Genomic DNA, 26,352 nt, shown 5'->3' on the forward strand with positions numbered 1-26,352 from the left:
GAGCTTCAACTCCCCACAACAACCATACGACCTCTGAGTTCATGTTTCAATCCGTCATCGAACTACGACAGGCTTAATTGCCTTAACTCATCATAAAAAACACTTTATTCAAGCTTTATAGAAACAAAATAAAACTCACAACAATCACCAACTCTTGTTAGGTCGAAATAAATCCTTAATTTACAGAGTTGGACGTGAAAATATGCTCAGCGAAGTACTCAGCCTATTTATCTGTAGGCCGACTTATTTCTGTCCTCGTGTTGATGCGACAACCAAAATCATCTTATCACAATTCACTTTATTAAATGTTATTTTAAACCAAACTTTGGGTCCTGACAAACTTGTTACTTGTGGGACTCGACAGTAAATCCTGACGTAGCTATTTCAGTTCTCTAAGTGACATTTCCCCACATTTTTTCATACATGTTTTCACACTGGAGGAGTTTTTTATTACACCCACAGAGCAGTGTGAATTCTCTCGGGTTGTTCAGTCAGTGAACTCACCAACAGATGTTATCGTGACCTTTAAAATGATTTAGTAAACTTCTATACATTTGGATATACTGAGTAGCATTTCTTTCTTTATTGATAGCTGTCTGATGGAGGTAGGACGATGCTGAATTACACATTTATGAGTTACAGTAAATTTTCTGGCCACAAGATAAAATAAAAAAGTAGTGTTCTTCCAACTTTATGTCAACACTTTGTCTCGTTCCTGTTTCAACATGACATAAAGCCAGCTCCATAAAGAAGTGGTTTTCTCAGTTTAGTGTGGAAGAACTTGACCTTAACCCCATCCAACACTTCTGGGATGAACTAGACTGAGACCTGATCACCAACATCAGTGTTGGACCTTATTAATGCTCTTATATCTGAAGCGAATCCCTGCCATCATATTGAGATGTCCACATACTTTTGGTGATGTAGTGTTTTAATACCAGAGCAGTGAGATCAAACAATAAGAGGCTCCAGACGGCTCATATAAAGCCCAAATGAAGGATTAGTGGTCAGACGTGGTGTTCAGTGTTCAGAGTAAAGCTGTTTTGGCAGCAACACACATGCTGATGTGGTTTTATTAAAATCTTTAAAGCCTCTCCGTCCAGAGTCTGGAACAAAAGAGAGTCTGGCAGCTGCTGAGAAACACAATAAGTCCTGATGACCGTGCATTTACTCTAAATCTAGAAGGTTTTAACAGAGTAAGAGGTCGGGAACTGTCTCAGCCTGCAGAGGAGCATCTTATTATCTTATTATAGACATTAGTAAACATTTACTAACCTTATGCTGGACTGTTTCTCTCTGGTTGCTTTTTAATAACTGATTATTTGAGAGAGTAAAGTGTTAATATGTCTCTCAGTAAAGTGCAGCAGCCTCATTAACACAGTAGGATGTTAAAGCACAGTTACATCTGCTTGTGAAGAAGGTTTATGCTCAGTGGTGACTAATAGCTCTAACATACACTCTACTGGAGGTCAGCTAGACAAACACACGCAAACATGTACATATTGATTTGCCTGGAAGCCGATCACGAATATAGGTTTGAAAAAATAAATAAAAGGCCTATACACAGTGGGAGGGTGTGACAACATAAACAACATAAAAAATGCTAAATACTTGCCTGCAGAGAGCTGGTCTGCGGTGGTCTGCTGATCTGATCTGCGGTGCATTTGTCATGGTTGAAAGGAGTAATAAAGTTTGTCGTCTTAAATCAGACTACGGAGCCTCTGTGTTGTTGTTTTCATAAATACAGACGCAACTAAACTCGTTCCGCACAACGTGATTGGTTGATGCCTTTATTTGCGGTGCAAAAGCTCAGAAAAATCAACCTCGTTCTGAAAAAAAGCATTGCTTTTTCGCCACCTAGTATTCATGTTCTGTGCGAAAGTACTCATGATAAAAATAAACATTAAAAAAATGTATATATTGATGTGCAAATAAATCGCACAAAAAAACCTGCCCCGCTGTGTAAAGGCATTAATTGTTAAATATATCATCATAAGTAGCGGTCCTTACAAAATATCATAGCAAATCCCGTCTTGACTGCACTATATGATGTTATGTGCCTCATGAACCCGATGTATGATGTGATATTTGAGGAAACGCCAGCGGGGTGCAATAGCGTCACGCTGCGGCGCTCCAGGCTCACCTCCAGCACTGGGAACATCTCCATCATGGTTCTGCATCGCTTTATACCGTTAGTATCTCAGCGTGCAAATTTGATTCATTGTGCTAGCTGATTTTGGCACGCTTCGTTGATTCATAGCACGCTCGGTCGCTAGATTTAGTCAGTCAGGAGAGAACCAGACAGACTGCTGAACCGAGCTGCTGTTTTGGAAAGAGAAGGTTGGTTGCCGGGAGAACACGACAGGTGGAAGTGGGTCGGGAGCGGCTGATGAGTTCAGATCAGAGCGGAGACGAGTGTAACTCCCGTCCAACTGGATCCTTGTGGGTCTTCAGATTGGTGACGAGGCCGATCCTTGACCCTCATATCTTGGGGCAGTGTGGTGTGAGATCGAGGTTCTTGGTTTGGGCCTTTTTCCTTCATGTGCTGGCTTCGGCAGCACGGTGGAGGTTAATCGTTGCCGAGCACAGCTCCTCACAGACTCGCCTCCTCCAGGTCACCTTGTTTGGATAACACACGCTCCCACGTTGTTGAGGTCACTGTGCCAGATGTTTGCCTTGATGTTGTCTTTACATCTGTTTCTTTTCGACCACCTGGGGCACGGCGACCTGTCTGGCGCCGGGAGTAGAGCGTTCGCTTTGGTAGGCGAGAGGCATGCTAATCACGAGTTTGTGTTAGTGGGAGTGATGGTGGGTCGACTGCGAGGACACTGTCCTCCCAGCTGGTCTTTCCCTGAGGCTCCTCTGCTGCAGGTAAAAGAAAATGTAGAACTGCAGTAACGCCACCGAGCTGCTGCCGTTGGTTGAAAACAGAATTTAAACTTGTGTGTAGCGCTGATGAAAAAGCCGTCAACTCTAGATTGATCTTTTTTTCCTGTGAAATCCTTCATTCTTTCATCTCTTCAGGACTCTATGAACTCTTGAAACGATCATATCAACTCTTTGATTGATGGAATCGGCGTTAATATCAAGGATATGGAAACTTTAAAGCTGTATAATAATAATATCTCAAAGCCTCTCGCTGTGCAGATAGAGGTGTTTAATTCCAGACTGGTTAGATTAAGGTGACATCTTAATGAGGCCTCTTCACTCCCTAGATTAGATCTGTCTAACCTCTCATCACAAACACCGACGGATAAAACCCACTCTCTGGTGGTCGCTGATGTGTCGCCATGCGGTCGGTCATTAGCGTCCTCCTCCGGCACGGCTAAACGGACAAATTAGGACACGTGTCAACGACCAAATTAGGACGTGTCAGAACCGATGTAGTTTCCGTGGAGACGGCGTGTCCTTAGCGTGTCCTGGAAACGTTCTGATTTAGGAAAGAGAGCAGAGAGAGAGGAGGAATTTATCAATTTATTAAAAGTTAATGATATCAGGAGGGAGACGGAGACAAGATTGTAATTTCCAGGTTGGACGTTTTAGATCAGAAAGTTGTCTGTTCACATTCCCATCAATAACTGGTCTTTTACCGTGTGACAGAATTGGTTTTACTGGTGCTCCTGGCTCAGTATGGATCCATCTGGTCTCTCTTCCTTTATTCTGCTTTAATATCAGTTCAGATAGAAAAAACAACACATACGTCCTCTCCCCTCCCATGTGAGCGTTAATCAGATCTCAGAGGACTTGTCCTCCTGGGACACATTGTTCTTTCTATAAAGGAAGTAACACAGCTGATATGTGTGTGTGCGAGAGAGTACATGTGTTTTTTAATTAAAAAGAAAAGCTGTCAGGCTCAAAGTACATTTACATAATCAGGAATAAATACATACATCTTGAGTCGCTGCATATATAACCGAGAATATATTCTACTGTGTGGAGGTTTAGAACATAAATACTGCAGCATACGCTCCCGAAGTCCACCCGTCTCAGTCAATAGTGGACACGTGCACCATCCAGAAAACAGGTCGAAGATATTAAATAGATAAATATTTAGAAAAGGTAGTGCTTTACATTATTAGTCCCATAATTATTACCTCCGCCAAGAAGGTTATGTAATCAGTTCGGTTTGGTTTGTTTGTCAGCAGGATTATAATTCACTTGCACTTAATAGTATAAGTATAAGAAGCATATGAATTGAGCAGCGTCTCCTTTTCCCTTATAAAAACTACCAAGTTGGATAGTCATTTAGCTTCCTAAGAATTTACAGTTACATTTATTTATCTTTATAGAAAACTAGTAAACTACTAGGCTGTAAAAGAGTAGCCGGAAAAAAAGGAAAACAGTAATCCAGTTCAAACTTGGATTATTTGTTGTGGCCAATAAATGTTTATTGTATGAGTAACATCAAATACGGGTTAACGCCTGATGAGGTGTTCATAATAAGGATTTAATTTAATTTAATTAATTCCTGATTATGGACACCTTGAAGAGCATTATCCCGCTTATCCCACGGTCACAAAGAAAAAATAAATTAAGACCATTAATTTATATTTTCATGCAACTAAAATCTAAAGTTTTTCCACAATGCATTCGCTCCGTTCAGCTCATTAATTACCTCCGCCAAGGCCGAAGGCCTAGGAAGGAGGTCATGTTTTCACCAGCGTTGGTTTGTTGGTTTGTTGGTTTGTTGGTTTGTTGGTTTGTTGGTTTGTTGGTTTGTTGGTTTGTTGGTTTGTTGGTTTGTCTGTTTGTTGGTTTGTCTGTTTGGAGGATAACTCCAAAAGTCTGCGATGGATTTGAATGAATTTTTTTGGAGGGGTGTGGTGTGGCACAATGAACAAACAATTAGATTTTGATGGCGATCCAGCTTCGGGACTATTTTTTAATAACTCCGGTCAGCCTGTTCATTAACACCACAGGCTTTAGGACATGCGCAGTGGCGTTTTTTCACATTAAACTCTATGAAATTACAGTTCGACCAAAGCACACTTGGTGATTGCTGGAAAGACTAACGACGAAGGTTTAGGTGAGTTTTACTTTGTTTCTGTCCAGTTTGAATGAAGAGTTTTACGATGCTCCGCTACGTACAGCTGATCTCAACATAAACAAAAATACACGTGGATGATGGCGCAAGCTGAACGGAGACGGGGGGTGCAATCGTACTCGGGCAGCTTGGTGGAGGTCTGCGCTCTCCGAGTGCCAATCTAGTTTAGAGCTGTGAAGAGACAGGTTAACTGAAACTATTAAGTAGGTGTACATTATCAGGAATTAATCAGTAATCAATAATTGACACCCTGCAGCCAACCAGAATCGAGAATTCACTCAGACTACAGTCCTAGTAGAAATGTTCAGTGATGAGATAAAGGTATGTAGGCAGCTGCAGGTAGCGGATGTGTTTACAGACATATATTACATCATTGTTATCTTCATTCTAACCATGCTAACCTCCTCCTACTATATATAAACATCCCGTCAGCTGTTAGAAACCACTTTATATTCACCTCCAGGACACGGTCTCAGGGGATCTGTCCACTGCCGAAGGTCTCAGAGACGCCATCTTTCTATAAATAAAGACTAATAATGGTAATAATGAAGAGCATGTGGTGTTTCCTGAGTCTCCAGGCTTGTATCTGAGGTTTGGTGGTTAACCTCGGTTAACATGTTCACATTGGATGTTATTAATGACAGAACTGGTTCAGCCCGCAGCTATACGTACACACCAGAGGACAGCACTTCAGCTGAATGCTGACATCCTCATAATGAGCCCGATCATTAGCCCCGAAGGCTGCCCAGACAAACCAGGATTATCTTTAGAAGGGGGATTAAATCGCACTTAATCTGGTAATTGTACAGCGGTGATGACATCTTTTTGTGGTCCGACCCGGATTTAGCTCATTGTACTCGTGTTCAAATCCATACGGAGGTTCTGCATTAGGTTTGTGATTAGAAAGTAAGACTTCTAGTTCAGCATTTAATTTAACGAAATAAAGTTTTACTTAATTTTAAGTGTTTTAAATCACAATTAATCTTGTAATTGAACAGCAGTGATGACATCCTGGTCCAACCTGTCAGCTCCGCTCAGCTCAAGGATTCAAACGGCACATTTTCAATGGAAGTTCTGCATTAGGTATTTAATAATAAGACTTATGGTACTTCCACATTTAATTTAACAAGGTAGTGTTTTTCTTAATTGAATAAGCAAGTAGGTAATTGTATGATTGTACAGAAGTGATGTCATCTTTCGCTCTACTTTGGCTTCAAATGGCAGATTTCCGATAGAAGTTTTGAATTGAGTTTTTGATTTAGAAAATAAGACTCACATTTAATTAAACATGGTAATACTTAATTGTATATGTGTATTAAATCACATTTTACATTTGGGCAGCACTGATTACATCTTATTATAGTACAACATGGATGTCTATAGGAGTTTTGAATTAGAATATTCTTATTAGAAAATAAGACATTTAATACTTAAATATTTAATTACACAAGATATTATACTTTGTGAATGTATTAAATCATAGTTAATGTTATATTTTTGTAGAGCAGTGATCTCTTTATGGTCCACTTTGGCTTCTAATGGCAGATTTCCAATGGAAGTTAGATTTCTTTTTACTTAACTTTATAGTGTTTTAAACCACAGTTAATCTGTGCAGCAGTGAGGGCATCATTTTATAGTCTTAAGCCTCAAAACTACAGATTTCAAATGGAAGTTTGAAAATACGATGGCATGGTACTTAAACATTTAATTAAACAAGATTATATTATCGTGCAATATCATTTTATAATTGTGCAGCACCTGGATGTTGGCTGCACTCGAGGTTAAAACGACAGATTTCTAATGGGAGTTCTGAATTAGATTTTTTTTTTATTAGAAAATAAAACTAAATATTTAATTTCACAAGATAATATGCTACTTAACGTTATGAATGTAGCCCGACAGAACCGGTACCCTGTGGCGTAGTTACAAAAAGTCACGATGGAAGATGATATACAGTATTTATAGAAGATATGCATTTAATACTGGCTTGAAAACATGAGGTCTTTCACTTTCAGACCGCCTGAGTATATCTTTTTAAATTATACCATAAATAGTATATCTTAGTGTATTTTCATTACCAGTTGTAGTAGTAGAATACATTCAGTTGCATCATTATCTATTGGAGCTTTGTTATAATGGTGATATTGCCTTTGAAATTCAGATTGTATACTAGGCGAGGAAGAAAATCTTATTTCCTTTATTGCATTTTCTCTGGAATGGTGATAGTTTGCTTTATATACAATGGATTCTTAGCTTCTTACCTTTCAGGAAAATATGAATCTAATCTTCATGTGTGATTTATTTTGGGTATACTTTTATGACGTAGTTAATGTTACAATTGTAGAGCAGTAATGGCATCTTTTTATGGTCCAAGCTTGACTTGTTGGCGTCAAACGGCAGATTTCCAATGGAAGTTTTTGAATCATAAAATACAACTAATGACACATACACAAGGTAGTTTACTATATTGTTTGGTTTGGTATACAGGAATATGCAGGAACTCCAATCGACACCAGAGTGTGCAGCTCAAATAACACAATACAGCAGGAAAAAACACCCCCAAATATCTCCGTTGTGTGTTTTATTGTCATGAAGATATTTTTAGTCGCCGCTCAGAAGCTCCGTGGAGGAATTCAAATCACGTTAACAGGTTGTGACTAATTAAAAACCGTGACTCCTGTGGCTCAGTGGAAACGTGAGCTGTACTTTTATATCCTTTTTTTTCTATCTCTTATATCAATCTCTCTCTCTACTCTACTCTGGAGTAGAAATGTTATTATTCATAACAAATAAAGCTTAATTAATTAGCACTTCTCATGACCCACATCTTCTAAACGTGTTCTAATATTGCTTTTGGGTGTCTTTTAGGGAGATCAGGAATCCACGTGATTGTGTGTTGGACTTTTCTTTGTATCTAGAGGACGTATAAGTATACGAGAGCAGAACCGACAGAGTTAAATAAAAAACACAAGGAAGCCAAATTACATTTTGAGTTTAATTACTAGATTAACTTGGTGTGTGTGTGTGTGTGTGTGTGTAATCCTGTGAACCAGGCTAATTAATCATCTGTATTAGCTCTTTCTGACTCCCTGCAGTGGTTTTGTTTGAAGTGGATAATTTATTACGACAGAGGCTGTTTGCATAGACTTCATTAGAATATAAGGAGCCATAAATCATTGAGTATTCTGTCTATGCACCTATCTACCTATGATACCTGTCTGTCTCTTTCTAAGGGTGATCGTAGTCATGCTGAACATCTACTGTATCTGGCTCCAACCTCACGTTGTGATTGGCTGACAGGAATCATTATAAGTGTCCATTTGTAACCATATCTGGAAGCCTATTTAAACCTTTTTAACCTCTTCATACGTGTAACCATAGCAACCTATGTTAAATGTCCCATATCGTGCTCATTTTCAGGTTCATACTTGTATTTTCAGTTTTCTACTAGAACATGTTTACATGCTGTAATGTTAAAAAAAACAACTTTATTTTCCTTGTACTGTCTGCCTGAATATACCTGTATTTACCCTCTGTCTTAAAGACTCCCTTTTAGTGCGTTTCAACGGAATTGCGTTGTTAGGCAACAGTTTATGTCCATGTTTACTTCCTGTCAGCTGATGTTATTTACATACACTGCAACAGGAAACAAACTGGGATGCATTTAGAATGTTTACGTTTAAAACCGTGTAATGATCTATATATTGTATATTTGTGACATCACAAATGGACAGAAATCCTGACGGCTTGTTTCAAACGCACAATTTCTGAATACGGGCTGTGTGTATTTATCCATATATTGAGCGTTTTGATAGTTTAACAGTATTTATATTGCACTTAAACCTGCTTTATAATAAAAAAGACGTGAAAATTTCACTTTTTACAGTATGGGATCTTTAACAACCGCCAGTTCGGCTACACTCACTAACCAGCATCGTTACTTTAAATAAATTCCTTTGTCAGAGCTGTTGGCTTCAGATATGTCAACACACATCTAGTCAGCCACCATCATCATCATGGCATTATTATTATTAATAATAATTAATAACTTTCTTTGTAACCATGGCAACGCATGCGTACAACAAAACATTTTGTCATGAAGCACAGTGGCTCTCTGGGGAGCTGTCCGGTGCTGAAGCCTGGAGTCCGCAGAGCTGCCCACATCTCAGAAGTTTTCTGGCCTTGTGTTGTACTTATTGATGGCTGTTCACCCCAGTTGGAGCATTGGATGTATAAAGAGAACTGGATGCTGTATTCCAAGATGGCACCCAAATTCATGCCAATGAAAGTGGCTCAATGGGCGCCAAAAATATTTCAGGCTTCCACAGGCGTTTGTGTTTTCGGGGACCACAGAGTATGTGCATTAGAAACTTTCTAACTTTTTTAATAATCTATTTGTTGATTATATGTTATATTATAAATGTAAATCTGTCAAATATTTATTTAGTTTATTGTATTTGTTTTATTTGATATGGATATCAGCATTTAATTGTAACATACATTTATGCACAAAGACTAGATGCACTGTGTTTAGAAGCTTTTTAAAAAAAAAAAAAGAATTAAAATAGAAGAAGAACGGAAAATACATACACAAAAGTACGTCCACAAATACATACGTCTACAAAAACATACATAAGATACAAAATATAGGTGTGTCTACACGTATTAGGTGTAGTGGAGTAAAATAAATACAACATTAGCCTCTGAGATGTAGTGGAGTAGAAGAAGAAAGTATCAGAAAATGGAAATTCAGTAGTACAAGTACCTCAGAATTGTACTCAAGTACAGCATTTAAGCAAATGTACTTAGTTACTTTCCACCACTGTCTTCTACCAGAATGAAGTGCGATAGATGTAATAGAGTAGATAGAAATAGTACGATTACAACATGGAGATTCAGAATGACAATATGAGGTAAATAAAGTACAAAGAGAGACGATGTGGAGCCTCTTCCAGAACCAGAACCAGATAGGAGCTCTCTATTTGCAGCAGATCTTATCAGCTTCCCCATCCGCCCATCCCAGTATGAACCCAGTTAGCTGTTCACTAAAAGACCAGTGGCGCTGACAGGTTGTCCTCCTTCATGTGCTGAGCTTCGGTGCAATTATAGAACAATCATGGGTCCGTTTTCCAGCCTCCTGGAGCTCACCAGAGTGTCTTCAGAGCCTATTAGAACCTGTTAAAGGTCAAAGTCAATCATCATGATTCTTCACGTCTCTGAGCCAGAACTCTGTCGATGTGTAATCAGCACGCTGTCTGAACCACGTACACATCCTCAGCATCTGCTGAGATCTGGACCGCCGCTATCCGGAGTTTACACCGGGTCAACACGATGATAAAAAAACAGCGAAGACGGATGCTGGGTCAGCCGGAGCGGAGAGCGCGTGATAGAGGAACCAGATGGTGGGAGCGAAGAAGAGTGATTTGTGTGACAAAATGTAAAGAGAAACGAACAGACGGAGACGACAGAAGAGAGAGGAAGACGAAGATGAAAAGAGAAAATGAGCGGATAAAGAAAACAGATGGAGAAATAAGAGTGAAAACAGAAAGAAAGACGTTATATAAACTCCCCATCTGCCGGTTAATGAGATCCACTCTGCCGAGAGAGACGGAGATGTTATCATCCCTCTCTTAACGTCCTCGTTGTTGCTCCGCTCGTCACGCTGTCAGGTGGAGATCTGATCATTCAAACTGCTGTCTCCAACGTAAACAGAAGAAAAACAACAACTTCTCCGCTCTAGTGTGACCATGGCAACCACACCGGGGAGAATAATAGTTCATTTTACTGTAACGTGAGAGCGGTAAATTGTATGGCAGCTGTCCACCAGTGATAATGGGCGTCAAGCAACATCAGCTCCTCGATTGAGTCATCTGCTGCGAGCCAACAGACAGCGTTAAAGATAATAGTCGCTCTAAATGGCTGCCAGGGTGTCCTTACTTCACTTCCTGTCTCAGACAGGCCGTCCTCATTTACATTTTATTATTCAACCACCATTTAAAGAGTGAAAGACAACTGAAGAGGAGAGACAACAGACCCTGGGTATGGAGAATTTGATTTATAGTATAAATACGTGTGTTTCCATCCACGTTTCTCCATGAAAGAAGCTGAGAAAAAAGTCTTAAAGAAAGTTTGTGTCTCAATAAAAGCAAAAAAAGGTTTCCCAGACTTCGCCAATTAATCATGAAGTTCATGAAGCGGCAGATGAAAACAAAAGCAGATCTGTGTGGAGCGATGAGGAGACTACACTATAACCTTCCTCAGATTGGAACAAAGAAATTTCCATCTTATTTTCCTTCGTTTGAGGTTTGTCATCTCATCGCACCTTCTTCTTCTGCGATGGTTTAATGGCACCTAATCTCCATATGAATGCAGAGTCAGCAGCAGGACTATTTGGATATTGGACGCCTTCTGGTTTCCGTTTGTAGTTTGTAGTCTGAGTAGTATTGACCAATCACATTTGAGCGGTTTTCGATTGAATGCTCGAAACAGTCCATGTGGAGAGTAAAAGAGTTGGAACGCATCAGCTGAAATGCAGTCTGGGAACCCACCGGTTATCGTTTGACCATGATTTAGCTTTTTATTATCTATAACTAAGCTGTTAATGGAGTGTAAACTGGCTGCTTGTGACACAATCCAGTCGTAGACGTCGTCTCTCCATTCTTGTCTCAAGTTGCTAATTGGACTGTAAAAAGGAGGAAGTCTCTGCTGCGTCGCGTGGTGGTGGCGCGTTTCCCAGATGTACAAAAGACGTGTATATACAACAAACATCCCCATGACCCCGTGTGTAAAAGTAAAGCAGTTTACAAAGACTTCTGAAGTTCTAAAAACTCTTTTCCACCTCATCACCCAGTTATGTTGCCAGAAGGTCGATTCACAATGAAGCACACAATAATCCCCCAGGAACAAAGAGAAGGGTCGGCAGCGGAGTCATTAATAAAAAGCAGTTACATCCAATCAGAAAGCAATCTGCAGTGTAAACAGGAAGTCAGTGCAGCTTCACGTCCTGCAACAGAATGTCTAAAAAAATCAACGTTTCCGACAGAGCGGGCGGCTAATCGGCTCATTTCTCTCGTCTAATCAAACATCTCCAGGTGTGTTATGATACTTTAGTTTAAAGGTCGGCGCCGCTCGGCTGTTAAAATGTTTTTCAAGCTTTTATCGCTGCGGGAAAATCAAGACCTCTGATTGGCCGTGCTGGCAGCGGGCCAAGCCAATCAGCCGGCCCCGGGGCGATCTGATGGTCACTGTCCTCTGACTCTCCTCTACACACACACACACACATATATATACTGTATATATAGATTTTCCACTAGTGCAGTGAGACAGAGAGAGATGCTGTATCAGGACTGACAGCTTGACATCTTCAACGTCACCTCAGTTTGCATCACTCTCTGAATCAGTTATAGTCCTTCACACTGGAGACGTGTCTCACCTGTCCACAGGGATCTCTGATGGTTAAAGGACACATTCACTACTCTCTCACTTTATTAAAACAGTTTTACAATCCCTTCATTTTTAACTCATGCAGAGCACTACTTCACCAGCCGATTAGACTGTTATCAGGCCATTAAATAGGCTTTATCAGTCACTATAAGCCTCATAGATGTGGGCCAATAGGGGCCTACTAAGCCTACTACGTTGTGAAAGTGAAACTTAAAGGCAACACGTTCTAACATGTAAAACTGAATGAAACGTCAAGTTTTTAAAAGGTCGTTTTCAAAATCTAACAGGATATTTTGATGAGATGTATTGATCCAATTCCTCCTCCCCTGAAGTTAAACCCTTTTAGTTCTAACATCCTCGTGATCTTTCCGTTAACTCAGCCCTCAGGACAAACTCCACATTTCAAACTCCACTCTTAAGAATAGCTGAACCATCAGTCTGTAATTTATTCCGTACAGCACTTTCATATTATGGGGTGTAATGAACATTTCAGCCTCCAGCAGCACTTGCTGTTTGTTATTTGTGTGCTGTAGGTCTCTCTCTCTCTCTCTCTCTCTCTCTCTCTCTCTCTTTCTCTCTCTCTCTCTCTCTCTCTCTCTCTCTCTCTCTCTCTCTCTTCTCTCTCTCTCAGGTTGTCTGGTAGCTCTGAAGGCGTTTTAACATTCAAAGACTCTCCTCTGTTCTCTCTTCTGGTATCTGCTGAATATGGAGCAGCTCTTATCTGAACGAGCTAAAGATAATTGGTGGACAAGTGGAGCTCGACCGCAGAGAGGGAGAGAGGGAGGAAGCAGCGAAACTCAGAGACAAAAGCCAGAGTGTGATGATACTGAAAATAGATGATTTATCTGATGTGTGTGTGTGTGTGTGTGTGTGTGTGGTGGAGACGGTCCTCTGAGTAAAGACAGAAAGAAAATCATGACAGTGACCAGAGGTAGTTTAAGTCTGGCCCACACTAAAAGATGTTTCAGATCTTACCAGATGTGTAAAATGTGAGAGAGCCCACACACCAAAACTGCACAAAACAAGACCCACACACAACAGAATATCCCATCGGAAATATTGAACATTTTTAAGATTTACGATTTGAGATCGGTGCAGTTGGGGTGGACTTCTTAGCCAATCGGGGGATGTAAAAACACTCTTACAATAGCTCACATCTCAGGAACATCTGGAAAGATAATCTTTAGAAGCATCAAACAATCAGAGCTTTGCTGATGATTTTCAGGAGGAATCAGGCCCCAAAAATAAGTTCCATTAAAGTGGCAATAGACACATTTTTGCTATAACTTATCATTATGAAGTAAATTTTGATTGCACAATGTAATGGCTATAGAATAATGACACCATCAGCATTTAGATTGGTTCCCCTTAAGCTTTGCCTTCACTGTGCAGTTCTGTCTGCCACCAGGTACGATATCCCGGGAATGAAGGCTCCATTTACGGCACAAAAGGAAGTGCGTCAACTTATTATTGCACAACCAAAACTGGAAGAGGATAGCGCTTTTGTTTTCCCGGGATCTATCAGTAGCTACCAGTGGCTATCCCCGGTTACCAAAGAGTATCAATGGAAGTTCTTTGCAGTTATTATTCCCAGTAGAGGAGATATTGTCAGTGGAATAACTGAAGGTGTGGAGTACTGAACAGTAGAAAACAAAATGCAATGTGTCCTGTGCAGTGTTACCACCCCTTTTCCAATGAAAAGCCACTTTTCCATCAATAAGTTCCTGGTAATTTTAGTCCAGAGCTCTGTTTCCACCGCAGGAACTTTCCCCCGAAACTAGGAACCTTTTGAGGAACTCTCTGCGTTTCAACTGCAGAGACCAGGGTCTAAATTAAGTTCCGGTGACATTTTACGAGGCGTTTTTGACCCCCAGAAAGACTTTTAGTTCCTTGAAAAGTAGTTCCGGAGACTAAAACTTTCTGGAACTTTGGGTGGAAACCCAGCTCAGGAACTAAAAGGTTCCTTCAGCCCACTGTTGTTTGCGTTTCCACCATGGTCTAAACACCTGCAAAGATTAGACAAATTAGTCCGCTGACATATGAAAAAGCAACATGACATGAGACGAAGGCTGCTGGTGGTCACAGTGGTAAACACACTCTGCAGCCTGACGTTCAGTGTGTCGCCAGTTTCATCTAAAAAACACGTTGAAAAGAAATAAACGTTAAGTTTTTTCTCCCTGTGACGACATTAACTGGGGGTAAAATGTCCCTGGAACATAGTTTAGACCCTGCAGTTGAAACGCAACGAGTTCCTCAAAAGGTTCCTGGGGGCTAAAGTAGCTACCACTCTAGCTCCAAAAGAAGCTAAAAGTCGCCAGATAACATCATACGCTCATTTGCATAATGGTGACATAATCGGGCATTCATTTGCTTAAAGCTTAGTGGTTGTGTTGTTTGCAAAGAGGGAGAGAGACCGCCAAGAGTCTGCTGTTGGCAGAAGAGCTGTTGACTGTGATTACTCTGAGCAGCACTGAGAATGAATTACAATATGATATATTTCAATATATTTCTTGCTTTTTCCCTGATGGTCTGAATAAGTCGTTAAATTTCTCACTAGTAGTACTCTGAGGAAAACTAAAAGCGAGAACATGATGCCACCTGGATACCATTTGTTTATACCATTCAATTGAAAGTATTTAACTGTTTATTCTGAACATATGTCATTTATTTTACTCCGCTGGTAACCAAAGCGTGTTTAAACTCCTCCGTCATGGGAGATAAAACAAACGAACATTTGTGCCAAAGCTGGCAGCCTTAAACGCTGACTGAAGTCGCTTTCATGTGGCAGATTAATGACAGTTATAGTCGACAGTTTGACATCTGAAACGCGCTGCATTAATTAATGATCTGTCACACAAAAGATTATGAAGTCATGATTTTTTTTTTTATATTAGTGTTGTTTTGACATCCAGTTTCTCTCGCTGAATGTAGTTTGATAGTGAAAGTTGGCTTGTATATAAACTCTTCCCACAACATCACAACATGAAGTTGTACCGAGGCGTTTCATATCTCCAGAGAGTGAAGGAATGAACGTATGTTTGTCGGCCAACCAGGAAGTTAGCATTGCCCTGGTTCCCTCGACAAAGAGCCGATGGGATTGTTCCATTTTTATATCGTAGAACAAAAGGTTAAAATCTCTTCAGCTTGTGTTAACCACAGACCTTATTTCAAGCATCTAACTAAAAACACATTCAAGAAACTCGACTTCCAGACGAGGGAACCGGAAGTGGTAAAATGCTAACTCATATCTGGGTTTTAGGACTCATTCCTGCACTGCTCTGTGAATATGTTGTAGCTTTGTAGTTTTGTTATTCTGTTTTATTCCTATTATTGATTCAAGGTTGTTTTTTGACGTAAAGAGACTGTCCATCACGTCCCTTGTCGGGGACAGAGTAGCTGAGGTGAGTTTGAGTTTACTCAACATTTCCTTTTTACCACCGTAACCTTGGGTTTGACGTCCCAAGTTGACCCAACTTGTTATTGAGATATACAGCTGTCATATTTTCCAGCAATGATTGAGGAAAAGCTGCAGCTTTTGATTGACATATCCATCCCGCTGGGTGTTGAGTTCCTCAGTCTGTTCGCTGTGTCCGCTGAGTGCTCTGGCCGTCAGCCGACGCTCGTCAAATGATGCAAGGCTACTCGTCATGGCCGATGTGCGTTGCTCTTGACATTTTCATTGCTCTGTGTAGACGAGTCAAAGCACTTGAGGAAAGATTGTGGTTTTAGAAAAATGGAAACTCTGACTTGAGTCATAAAGTCTTTGACCCAACTCAAACTTACTGCCAAACACAAATTTGGATGTTTTGTTGATTTTTAATTCTGCAAAACATTTACTGAAATATTTTTATGATGCTCACTTTCTACAGTGTTACGGTTAGAAAAAGGTTGTGGCTATGGCAGCTAAACTATGGTAAAGGTTAGGGAACTAAAATACTTATGTTTGTTTGGGAAGATATCATGATTAGGGGTTAATAAAAAGGTTGATTGCAGGTCTGTGACAAAACACAAACTGAAAATCGGACTCTTAAAGCCGTTTCGCACCAAGCATGGATTTTTGTTCGAAAAACTTGAACAGAAATGTATAAAAACTGCGGACATATATGTTTGACCAATGAAGTCCTTTGTTCCAACTGATGTCATACCTCCAGGTCATAGCTAGCTGGCTGCCAAAATGGGGGAACGTCGTATCAATTTGGTTTCTCAACACCCAATAATGTAGGACAAACACAGTGACAACCAAATAAAGGACAATATCTGGCTTCAGATCGCCCAGCAGCTGGGATACGATGACGATAGTAACGCAGCTGATATGCACTTGCTAACGTTATATGTTGGTCACCGAACAAAGCTAGCCACAACAGCTAACTTTAGCATCAAATTTGGGGGTCTGATTCGTTTATGTATTGTGTAGTTAATGTTAGCCCCTTAGACATTCTCCGTCTGGATAGGTTTTTATTTTTATAGATTTATTGATTCTTTCTTTTTGTCTAAAATGAAACAAGGCAACGCGGATAATTTGCACTGGACACGGTGTGTATAGTTGTCATGTGGGAAATTCACTTGCAGATTTTCCGTATTTCCGCACCGCATTTTCGCATCTCAATGGTGAGAAACGTCTTTTACTTTCCATCTCACCACATGATGGACACAGTACACAGAGCTTACATTGGATTTGGACAACTCCAATTCCAAAGTAAGCACAATATGGACTTCAATCCCACTTCCTGGAGTGTTGCCAGTGAACGTAATCCAAACAGCAATTTTGCCCGACTTATTTTTAGGAGCTGTGGTTGTCTCAGCATCCACTTTGTAGGACATCTAATCATTTGTTGTTTTTTAACGAAGGCTGCGGAAAAAAACAATATAGACAGAATTCAAATTTTAGATCTGGATCTTTTGGTCTTAAGCTGACAGAGATCCAATCTAAAATCTGTCCACACAGATTCATTATCGACTTAATTAGTCAGCCTGCCTGCTAACTGCTGACACGTCCAAACACACACACACACACACACACACACACACACACACACAGATCTCAAGACAGCCACTCATGTGAGTCTGTTCTTCTGATACTGAAGCAATTACATCCACCATCCAGCCGCAGTGACAGCATCATGATTCAGCTGTGATTCATTAAATCAGCAGCAGAACAGAAGTAAAAATACAACAATCTGTAGAACACTGTGGTGTTGTCTAATGCAGCCAGTTAGGGCTTGCCAAACACTGCAACCTCCAGAGGCTTTATGGGGGAGAATGAAAAAGGTGCAGAAGGTATAGACACATCTGGCCTGCAGCTGGTGTGATAGCAGTGTGATTCACTGAGCAGGTGCATCTACATGTTCCCAGATAGTTGTGAAGGATGACTGCAAAGTCAGCATCTACCATATTATCCCACAAAATCAATGTGTATTTAATCCACGTAATCGAGAACCAGGTAGTAGAAAGAGCCACAAACGCCGCTCAGGGAGGAGGTCGCACCCCAAAAAAACACCAGAAATATCTATATCTTTACTTTGGCGATTGCTCGTTTAGTCCTCAGTATTTAAAGTCATAGAATGAGTTTTCAGGGATTTATAAAAGATAACGATTTAGTATTGCACTTCCATAAAGTTTGGGGACTCAAAATCGGTGAAGTAGAGGCCAAAATAGCTTGAACTTTACTCCATAGGTATGGGTCAAGCTCCAAAAACACTGGATCCTACACTTCCCATATATTGCTACGAGGTGAAAGTCAATTATTTGTTCCATTGCAACATCAGCACCCAGCAGCAGAGCTACACTTCCACCATTTTGGACTGAAAGAGACTATCGGACGCCAGTAAAAACGTCCACCTACAAAGTGACGTACAAAAGTAAAACTAAATTATTTATATTCTATTGTTATATTCTAACAAAATGTCCTGTGTTGAACAACAAAATATTACAAATATTATAAGAGTTTTCAGTCCAAAATGGCGGCAGCAGCAGTTGTCAAACAAACATCGAAGTTTCATCTCTTTGCTTCTATACTCTTTGGACACTCCCTGTCAGGTAAAGGTTCAGGTCTTTAAAACTCCACACCTCCAGTTTTGCTTTTAAAACAATTTTGTAACTACTGAATTTTTAGTTCAAGCCTAAGCCAAGACAACCCTGATGACATCACTATGACATCATCAGGGTTATTTTCTCAGACCCGATGAAGCTCCTCCAGAGAGACAATAAAAATAAATTTTATAACAGTTTTAACAGGCGGAGTTGTCCTCCACATGGCTAGTTAACTCACCTATATATCTAAAGTTGAAGTAGGAGTTCCCCTTTAACATTTGGATTATAGGCGAGGGACTCTGTATTGTGTTCTGCTCCCGGCCTCAGCTCTGTTTCACTGCAGAGCAAAATCAGCAGAAAGATGTAGTTATTTTTCATCTGTGACAAAAAGAAACAGAGTAATAAAAGAGAGTAACCACATGAGAGTGACGGCGGAGAGAATCTAATTCAGGTTATATTTTGTGTGTTTCGGGACACAGAAATCTCCTGAAGGTTCCTTCTGCATTCAAATGAAGCGATTCATTTCATTTTAATCTAAATGTCCATTGAGTATAATGTTTAATCTGCATATTCTACCTAAAACCAAACAGCCTGATTTGCATTTCCCCCTTAAGTTAAACCAATCACATATCCTCCCTCCCACAGCCAACCAATCAGTTCTGCTGTCTGAGCCTCAGTCATGTGGATAATGAGCTGTCAGCCAATCACATTCCGCCTGCGAGCAGAGCGGTGGCACGTGATTGGATGCTGGCTGTGGATGAAGCAGTGTGGAATTCAGTTTCCACGGTAACTTATATACTTCACGATGCATTAGTTGAGCTGCCAGTTATACTCGGTCCGTCACGCATCGCCTCTACTCACACATGTGCTCATTTAAATGAGTTTTAGCCAGCTGGAGGCGCCGGAGCTGAACGCTGATCGCTGCTGCGTTTCAATATTCAGCAGGAAATCCTGTTTAAATTGGTGGAATCCATTTATTTCAATAAAGTCGTCGTGGTCAGCGGAGTCGCTCGCGGGGGGGAAATGTAAATCCAGACACATTGTTTGTGTTGAGTTGAACTTTGGGGAACGTTGACGTGTGAATATGTGCTGGTGACCAATAGCGTGCCGTCTTTACGGTGCTGACCTTTTGAGGGAACAGATCCAAAATGGAAGATGCTATTGCAGTTTATTAGCTGAGCCGTTAGCTCGCTAGCTACGGTAGTTTAGCAACTAGCCATGTTCTCTTTACCGAAGAGGTGCACTGATGAATTTCCTGATGTGTCTCGGCCATTTACACACCAAGAGCATGACGAATAAACAACACGGAAATGCAAAATACTTTATAACGCTCCAAACTTACGCTAAATTTTGGCGAGGAAAAACTGTTATGGCCATTTTCAAAAGGGTCCCTTGACCTCTGACCTCCAGATATGTGAATGTAAATGGGTTCCAAGGGTACCCACGAGTCTCCCCTTTACAGACATGCCCACTTTACTTTCTACGTTATGATTTGAGCATATTTTTTATGCTGAATGCAGTACCTGTGAGGGTTTCTGGACAATATTTGTCATTGTTTTGTGTTGTTAATTGATTTACAATAATAAATACATACATACGTTTGCATTAAGCAGCATATTTGTCCACTCCCATGTTAATAAGAGTGTTAAGTACTTGATAAATCTCCATTTAAGGTGCATTTTGAACAGATAAAAAAACTGTGATTAAATATTTAAAGCGATTGACAGCCCTAATGTAAACATGTTCTAGTAGAACACCAACTGTGAACGTGGAAATGAGCATATAAAGCTTTTTATATCCTCCATTAATACAGACTAGCAGAGCTCTCACTCTCTGTTTAAGAATGAACAGGCTGAAGAAATGATAATTAGAACAAACAAGGAACATCTGCACACCCACACACACGCTGTCTTTAATGTGTGTGCGTGACTTTCTGTCTTTTCTTTGTTTGTTTGCTTCACTTCTTCATCAGCAGCTGGAAAACTGGGACAAACTCAGCAACAGTGTGTTAGTGGGAGAGTTTTCTGTCTGCAGCAGCTGTTTTAATGTCTCCAGGCAACTAGAGACTGTCTCCCTCTCTGTCTATCTGTCTGTCTGTCTCCTCTTAGATTTGTCTCTGCAGCAGCTGTTTTTTATGTCTCCAGGCATCTAGAGTCTGTCTGTCTGTCTCTGCCTGTCTCACTCTTCTTGTTTGACAGTGTTAAACTGGAACAATCAGCCAGTGATCCCTCATCACGTGGTACCAGACTCTGTTTTTAGCTCCGTACGTTGGAGCTGCGTCGAATGATCTAACCCTGAACACGTTTATTAACTACGTCTCTATTCTGGGATTTCCTTTAGTTAGTTAGTGGCGGAGTCTAGTCAATAGTTTCTTTGGTAGTTCTCTGTGTATTTCTTCTGCAAAGAAATATAACATAACAACTAGGGCTGTCAATGTTAATGTCATAATAACATGTTAATGCAAATTCAAAATGTACCTTAAAGGGAGATTTGTCAAGTATTTAATACTCTTATCAACATGGGAGTGGACAAATATGCTGCTTTATACAAATATATGTATATATTTATCTTTGGAAATCAATTAACGACACAAAACAATGACACATATTGTCCAGAAACCCTCACAGGTACTGCATTTAGCATAAAAAATATGCTCAAATCATAACATGGCAAACTGCAGCCCAACAGGCAACAACAGCTGTCAGTGTGTCAGTGTGCTGACTTGACTATGACTTGCCCCAAACTGCATGTGATTATCATAAAGTGGGCATGTCTGTAAAGGGGAGACTCGTGGGTACCCATAGAACCCATTTTCATTCACATATCTTGAGGTTAGAGGTCAAGGGACCCCTTTGAAAATGGTCATGACAGTTTTTTCTCACCAAAATTGAACGCAAGTTTGGAGCGTTATTTCACTTCCTTCACTACAAGCTAATATGACATGGATGGCATAGTTTCATATGATACCAGTATCTTCACTCTAACTTTAAAACTGAGCCGCTACAACCTAAAATGGATTTGCGTTAACTTTGACAGCCCTCAACATTAATAATTCACAGAGTTTTACCAGTAGTGGAGCTTAAAGTTTGTCCTGAGTTTGGTGCAAAAGGAAAGGTTGTGAGGTCATTTAAATCAAAATGCTTCCTCCTCTGGGGAGAATGAATGTGTTCAATAGATTTCATACATACCTGGCCAGTAGTTGTTGAAATATCTAACATTAAACCGTCATAAACGTACCTATTATTGTATATTTTGTTCCTTCTCTGAGCTCTAATTTGCAGGAATATATATTTTTACCTCTATATTTTCATTTTTTCCCCTCGTCTGCTGTCCTTGGCAATGTTCTGTTCTCTGCTTCTACAAAAAAAAATCAATTGAAAGAGTGAAAACTTGAGTCAAACTGAGCCGAACAAAAGAAAAACCTCCAGCCGACCGAGGAGTGGTGTGTTCAGTGACTGTACTGTTGTGTGAGCATCTGATCCCGGCTGTTACACACTGACGAAGGTCGCTGCCGCCGAAATGCCAAAGATTCTGATTTAAAATTCAAATAGGGACCTGAACTCTTTTCACTCATTTACCGAAGAGAAACTCCTCTTCTTCCTCCTCTTCTTCCTCCTGAGAAACAATCAGGTTTCTGTTAGAGTGAGAAAGCTCATTTTCACCTCCTCACCTCCTCCTCCTCCTTCTCCTCCTTTTTAATCAGGTGTCTTCTCTGAAGAGAAACCAATTTCCTGCTCCTCCTCCTTTTATTGTCACTTTAAACAACTTAACCTTTATACTGAATACAGACCAATTGCTGCATTAACTACATTTATCTTCCAGTTTGTAGCTCCAGTTTGGTCCCCACCAAGCTGCTAGATGTTCTGTTATCTTGGTTTTAGTCGGTGTTTAAAACAAATTAATGTTTTCCATAAACTTAATTTGACATCATGTATTTGTTGTCATTAGCAGAGTATAAATACATTTCCAGGATAAAGTAGATTCCCAAAGAAATTTAAACAACTTTAGCCTAAAAATAAATTCATTTATAAATAAATAAATAAAAAATAAAATGCAAAAATACATAAATACATTTAAAAAAGGCTAGAAATAAATACATAAACAAATAAAAGCGAAAAAATAAACAGAAGAGTAAATAAATAAGGAATTAATACAAAGATAAATAAATAAAAAAGGAAATTAAAACAGAAATATCAATTTAAATTTATTTTTAAATAAATAAATAGTAAATAAATGCAAAAATAACAATAACAATTGATAAAAATAAATAAATAAATGCTAAAGCTAAAGAGAAGAGTAAATTAATACAAAGATAAATAAATAAAGAAGCAAATTAAAACAGAATTTAATTTATTTTAAAAGCTTTTATTATGAAGCAGCGAAATCAGGAAATGTTGTGTTTTCATCAGCAGTCATCGCCCATTTTCATTCACATATCTTGAGGTCAGAGGTCAAGGGACCCCCGTTGAAAATGGCGATTTCAGTTTTTCCTCGCCAAAATTTTGCCCAGCGTTATCAAGCCTCATTCCCATCAAGCTAACATGACATGATTGGTACCAATGAATTCCTTAGGTTTTCTAGTTTCATATGATACCAGTATCTTCACTCTAGCTATAAGACTGAGCCCGCTTCAACCTCTTATAGACAGTAAAGTCAGCCGGGGTCTCAGAGGGTTGTGAAAACTGAGAAAAAAACAACCAAGCGTTCATAGGGTTAAATTTAATCTGTTACACCTCTGAACAAAAGTCATTCAGCTCTTTCTCTTTATATTCAGCACAACTAACCTTTCAATACTTTACACAACTTTTACTTAAACTTTCAGTGGATGACTTTCACTTTTCCGTGACTGTTTGCTCGGCAAGGTTACTTTACTTTAACTGACATTTAATTACTTCCTCGCCGCTCTAATACATCTTCTGCACTGAAGGTAAACTCCTTCTGCAGCTCCTCTCTCCTCCTTCACTGTTGTTTCATTATCTCCACTTTAAGATATCCTCCTCTTCCTCCCTTCCTTCTATCTCCTCCGTCCTCTTCCTGCTTCTCCCTCTCTCATCCAGATATATGCAGAGTTATATCTAAAGACTTCATATATCCATGTTGTGGGCATAAAAAGATTCTTTGGCAGGTTGTTAAAATGACTCACGAGTTTAATTTGAACCCAAAATGGGATGTGCTCCGATGCCAGCAGCCATTCTGTCAGCTTTTTATTTAAATGTTGGAAACTCAGCGGATGGAGCTCACTGGAGTTTATTAATGGACGAACGCATCCGGCGCCCGTTGAGAAGCCATAATGTGTTGTTGTTGTTTTTTCAGATTTGTTGGCGGTGCCCAAACATCCCTACGCCGCCATGGAGAACTGGGGGCTCAGCGTCTTCGTGGAGCAGAAGATCCTGTTGGACGCCGAGGTGTCGTCGTCGTCCTATCAGATGGAGCTGACCATGGTGGTCGTCCACGAGATCTGTCACCAGGTAGGCCAATTTAAGCCAGTCGTTGCTCAGAATTTTTTATTTTTCTGCCTCCACGACGGCGGCAGCCGCGGCAAGGGGCTATTATGTCATCAGGTTGTCCGTCCATACGTACCTTTCTCCTGAACGCGATATCTCGAGAACGCCTGGAGCGATTCTCTTCAAATTTGGCACAAACGTCCACTTGGACTCAAGGATGAACTGATTTAGAATTTGGTGGTCAACGTTTCAATATGTTTTTGGCCTTAACTCAAGAATGAAGATCTTCACAAAATGAAGATTTTTGTTTTAGTTTTGATGAGCAAACGTAAGGTGGTCGTCCACATCTAAAACCGTAGTAGGCCGGTGCTGGACCAGTTGAAGACAGCAAGGTCCGCACACTGTAACTCCCTTTAAGTCCAATTGATACCCAAGATCACCGGTGGTATCATGTGACTATCATCCAACCAAAAGACGGCGTCTCTGTGCAGATTTATTAAGTCTGAAGAAGAGCTCGAAATATCACTAACTACGACGTGCCAATAAATTGCACTTAACGAGAACTACAGCGTGCAGACCTTTTTTCTACATGTTTCATTTGCTGTTAAGATGAGAAAACATTGACAATATTTAGTCCAACTCAATTAAAATCCTTTAGACAAAAGCTGGCATTTCATCCTGATGGTGGCAGTAGACAAAAGATCAGGAGTTAGTCAAACATCCTCCGGGTTTCCTGACTATTTAGTCTACTGAACAAAAACTCCTAACCACCACTAGCATGGGCCAAACACGTTTTACTAAAAGGGAGCATTCAAGCAGCAAAAATTTATATAAATTCAAAGGACACATCCACTCGGATTGACAGTGTTTAATCCTGACTAACAGCACTTTAAGCGTTGTTGAAGATGTAATTGACACAACAGGTTCGATGTATATTCTCTATCAGCTGATGATCAACCAACAGCAACTTATTACGTACCTTTTCCGTTTGTAGTCAGCCATGACAGGCCATGTGGAGTATGTGTTGATCTGTGTTGTTTCTGTTTAGTGAACACGCTGTCAAAGCTGTTGGTTCAAGTCGATATAAGTGCCATGTGTTTTGTGTGTCGGAGCTCAAATCCCCCATCACACATATTCATAATAATCTGACACTCACAGTAATCACTGTAGGCTGGTTATATACAGTAGAACTTTAAAGGAGCAGTCTGTAGGATTTAGTGCCATCTAGTGGTGAGGTTGCAGATTGCAAACAGCTGAATTCACCTCTGCTAACTCCTCCCTTTCCTTCTCTCTCTGTTACAGTTATTTACCTCTTTAATTACTGAGTTGTATTTTAAATTTCTCTGTAAAACACTAATGTCTATAACACCCATCTGACTTTTGGTGTTGTATGCAGACGGCTAAATATTTCTACATAGCAGAATATTATTTGTTTGCAGCTCTGTCCTGTAAAACAACTTGATGAGTCTCTTCTGGGTAACAAAGATTTGGGGAACAAACAAAGAATCTAGTAGTCAAGGAATATTTCATGAAGCCGGCTGTAATGTGCCAGTAACGGCTCCACAGTGTCTTTCCACTCGGGTTTTATCACTTTATTGGATCAAGTCGTGTTTCGCACTAAAACATTTGCCAAAATGCAAAAAGCTGCTTTATTCCAATGATCTGTGTGAGATTATTACCTCAGACATGGAGGACCCTTTAGTTTGTTTTCTTTTATTTGCTAGTTGGCAGAATATTTTAGAAAAGTATGAACTGTTATTTAATTTGTATACATGCACTTTATTGTATATTGTTGATACATTTCCTTACCTTTCCATTATTTAAACATCTTTAAGTTTGTTTTTTTTATCAATTTTTACCTTTTACTTTTAAAATAACCAAGAAAATTTATACAAAGATAAATAAATAAAGAAGCAAATTGAAATAGAAATATCAATTTATGTCACATTTTAACAATATAAACAACTTAAAGCTAAAAATAGAAAAATATTTAAATAAAAAAATGCAAAAATAAAGACATCAATTTAAAAATGTATACAAAAGTATATACATAAATAAAATAAATACATAAATAAATAAAAGGTAAAATTAAAAATAAGAGTAAATAAATGAATACAAAGATATATAAATTAATACAAAGATATATCTGCTAGTTGGCAGGATATTATAGAAACGTGTTAACAGATATTTAATTTGTATACATATACTTTATTATATCATTAATACATTTCCTTCCCTTTCCATTATTTAAACATCTTGACATATTTTTTTTATCAATATTTACCTACAGATAACACAGTACATACATAAACAAAATTTGATGTTTAACTATAGAAGTAGGCCTTTTGCTGCTGCTACGACTTTCTATTACAGTTTCATGTACAGTATATT

At 39.5% G+C, this 26,352-nt stretch overlaps 1 protein-coding gene across 1 annotated transcript in view; it reads left to right on the forward strand.

Annotated features, from left to right (window-relative positions):
• Positions 1-26,352, forward strand: part of LOC141762066 (thyrotropin-releasing hormone-degrading ectoenzyme-like) — a 151,559-nt gene that overhangs the window by 57,034 nt on the left and 68,173 nt on the right. The window contains exon 5 of the mRNA XM_074625906.1: positions 23,831-23,985. Coding sequence (XP_074482007.1) covers positions 23,831-23,985 — 155 coding nt within the window. The remainder of the gene's footprint in view (positions 1-23,830; positions 23,986-26,352) is intronic.

This window comes from Sebastes fasciatus, chromosome 23 (genome assembly GCF_043250625.1).
Source record: "Sebastes fasciatus isolate fSebFas1 chromosome 23, fSebFas1.pri, whole genome shotgun sequence".
Taxonomy (NCBI): Eukaryota; Metazoa; Chordata; class Actinopteri; order Perciformes; family Sebastidae; genus Sebastes; species Sebastes fasciatus.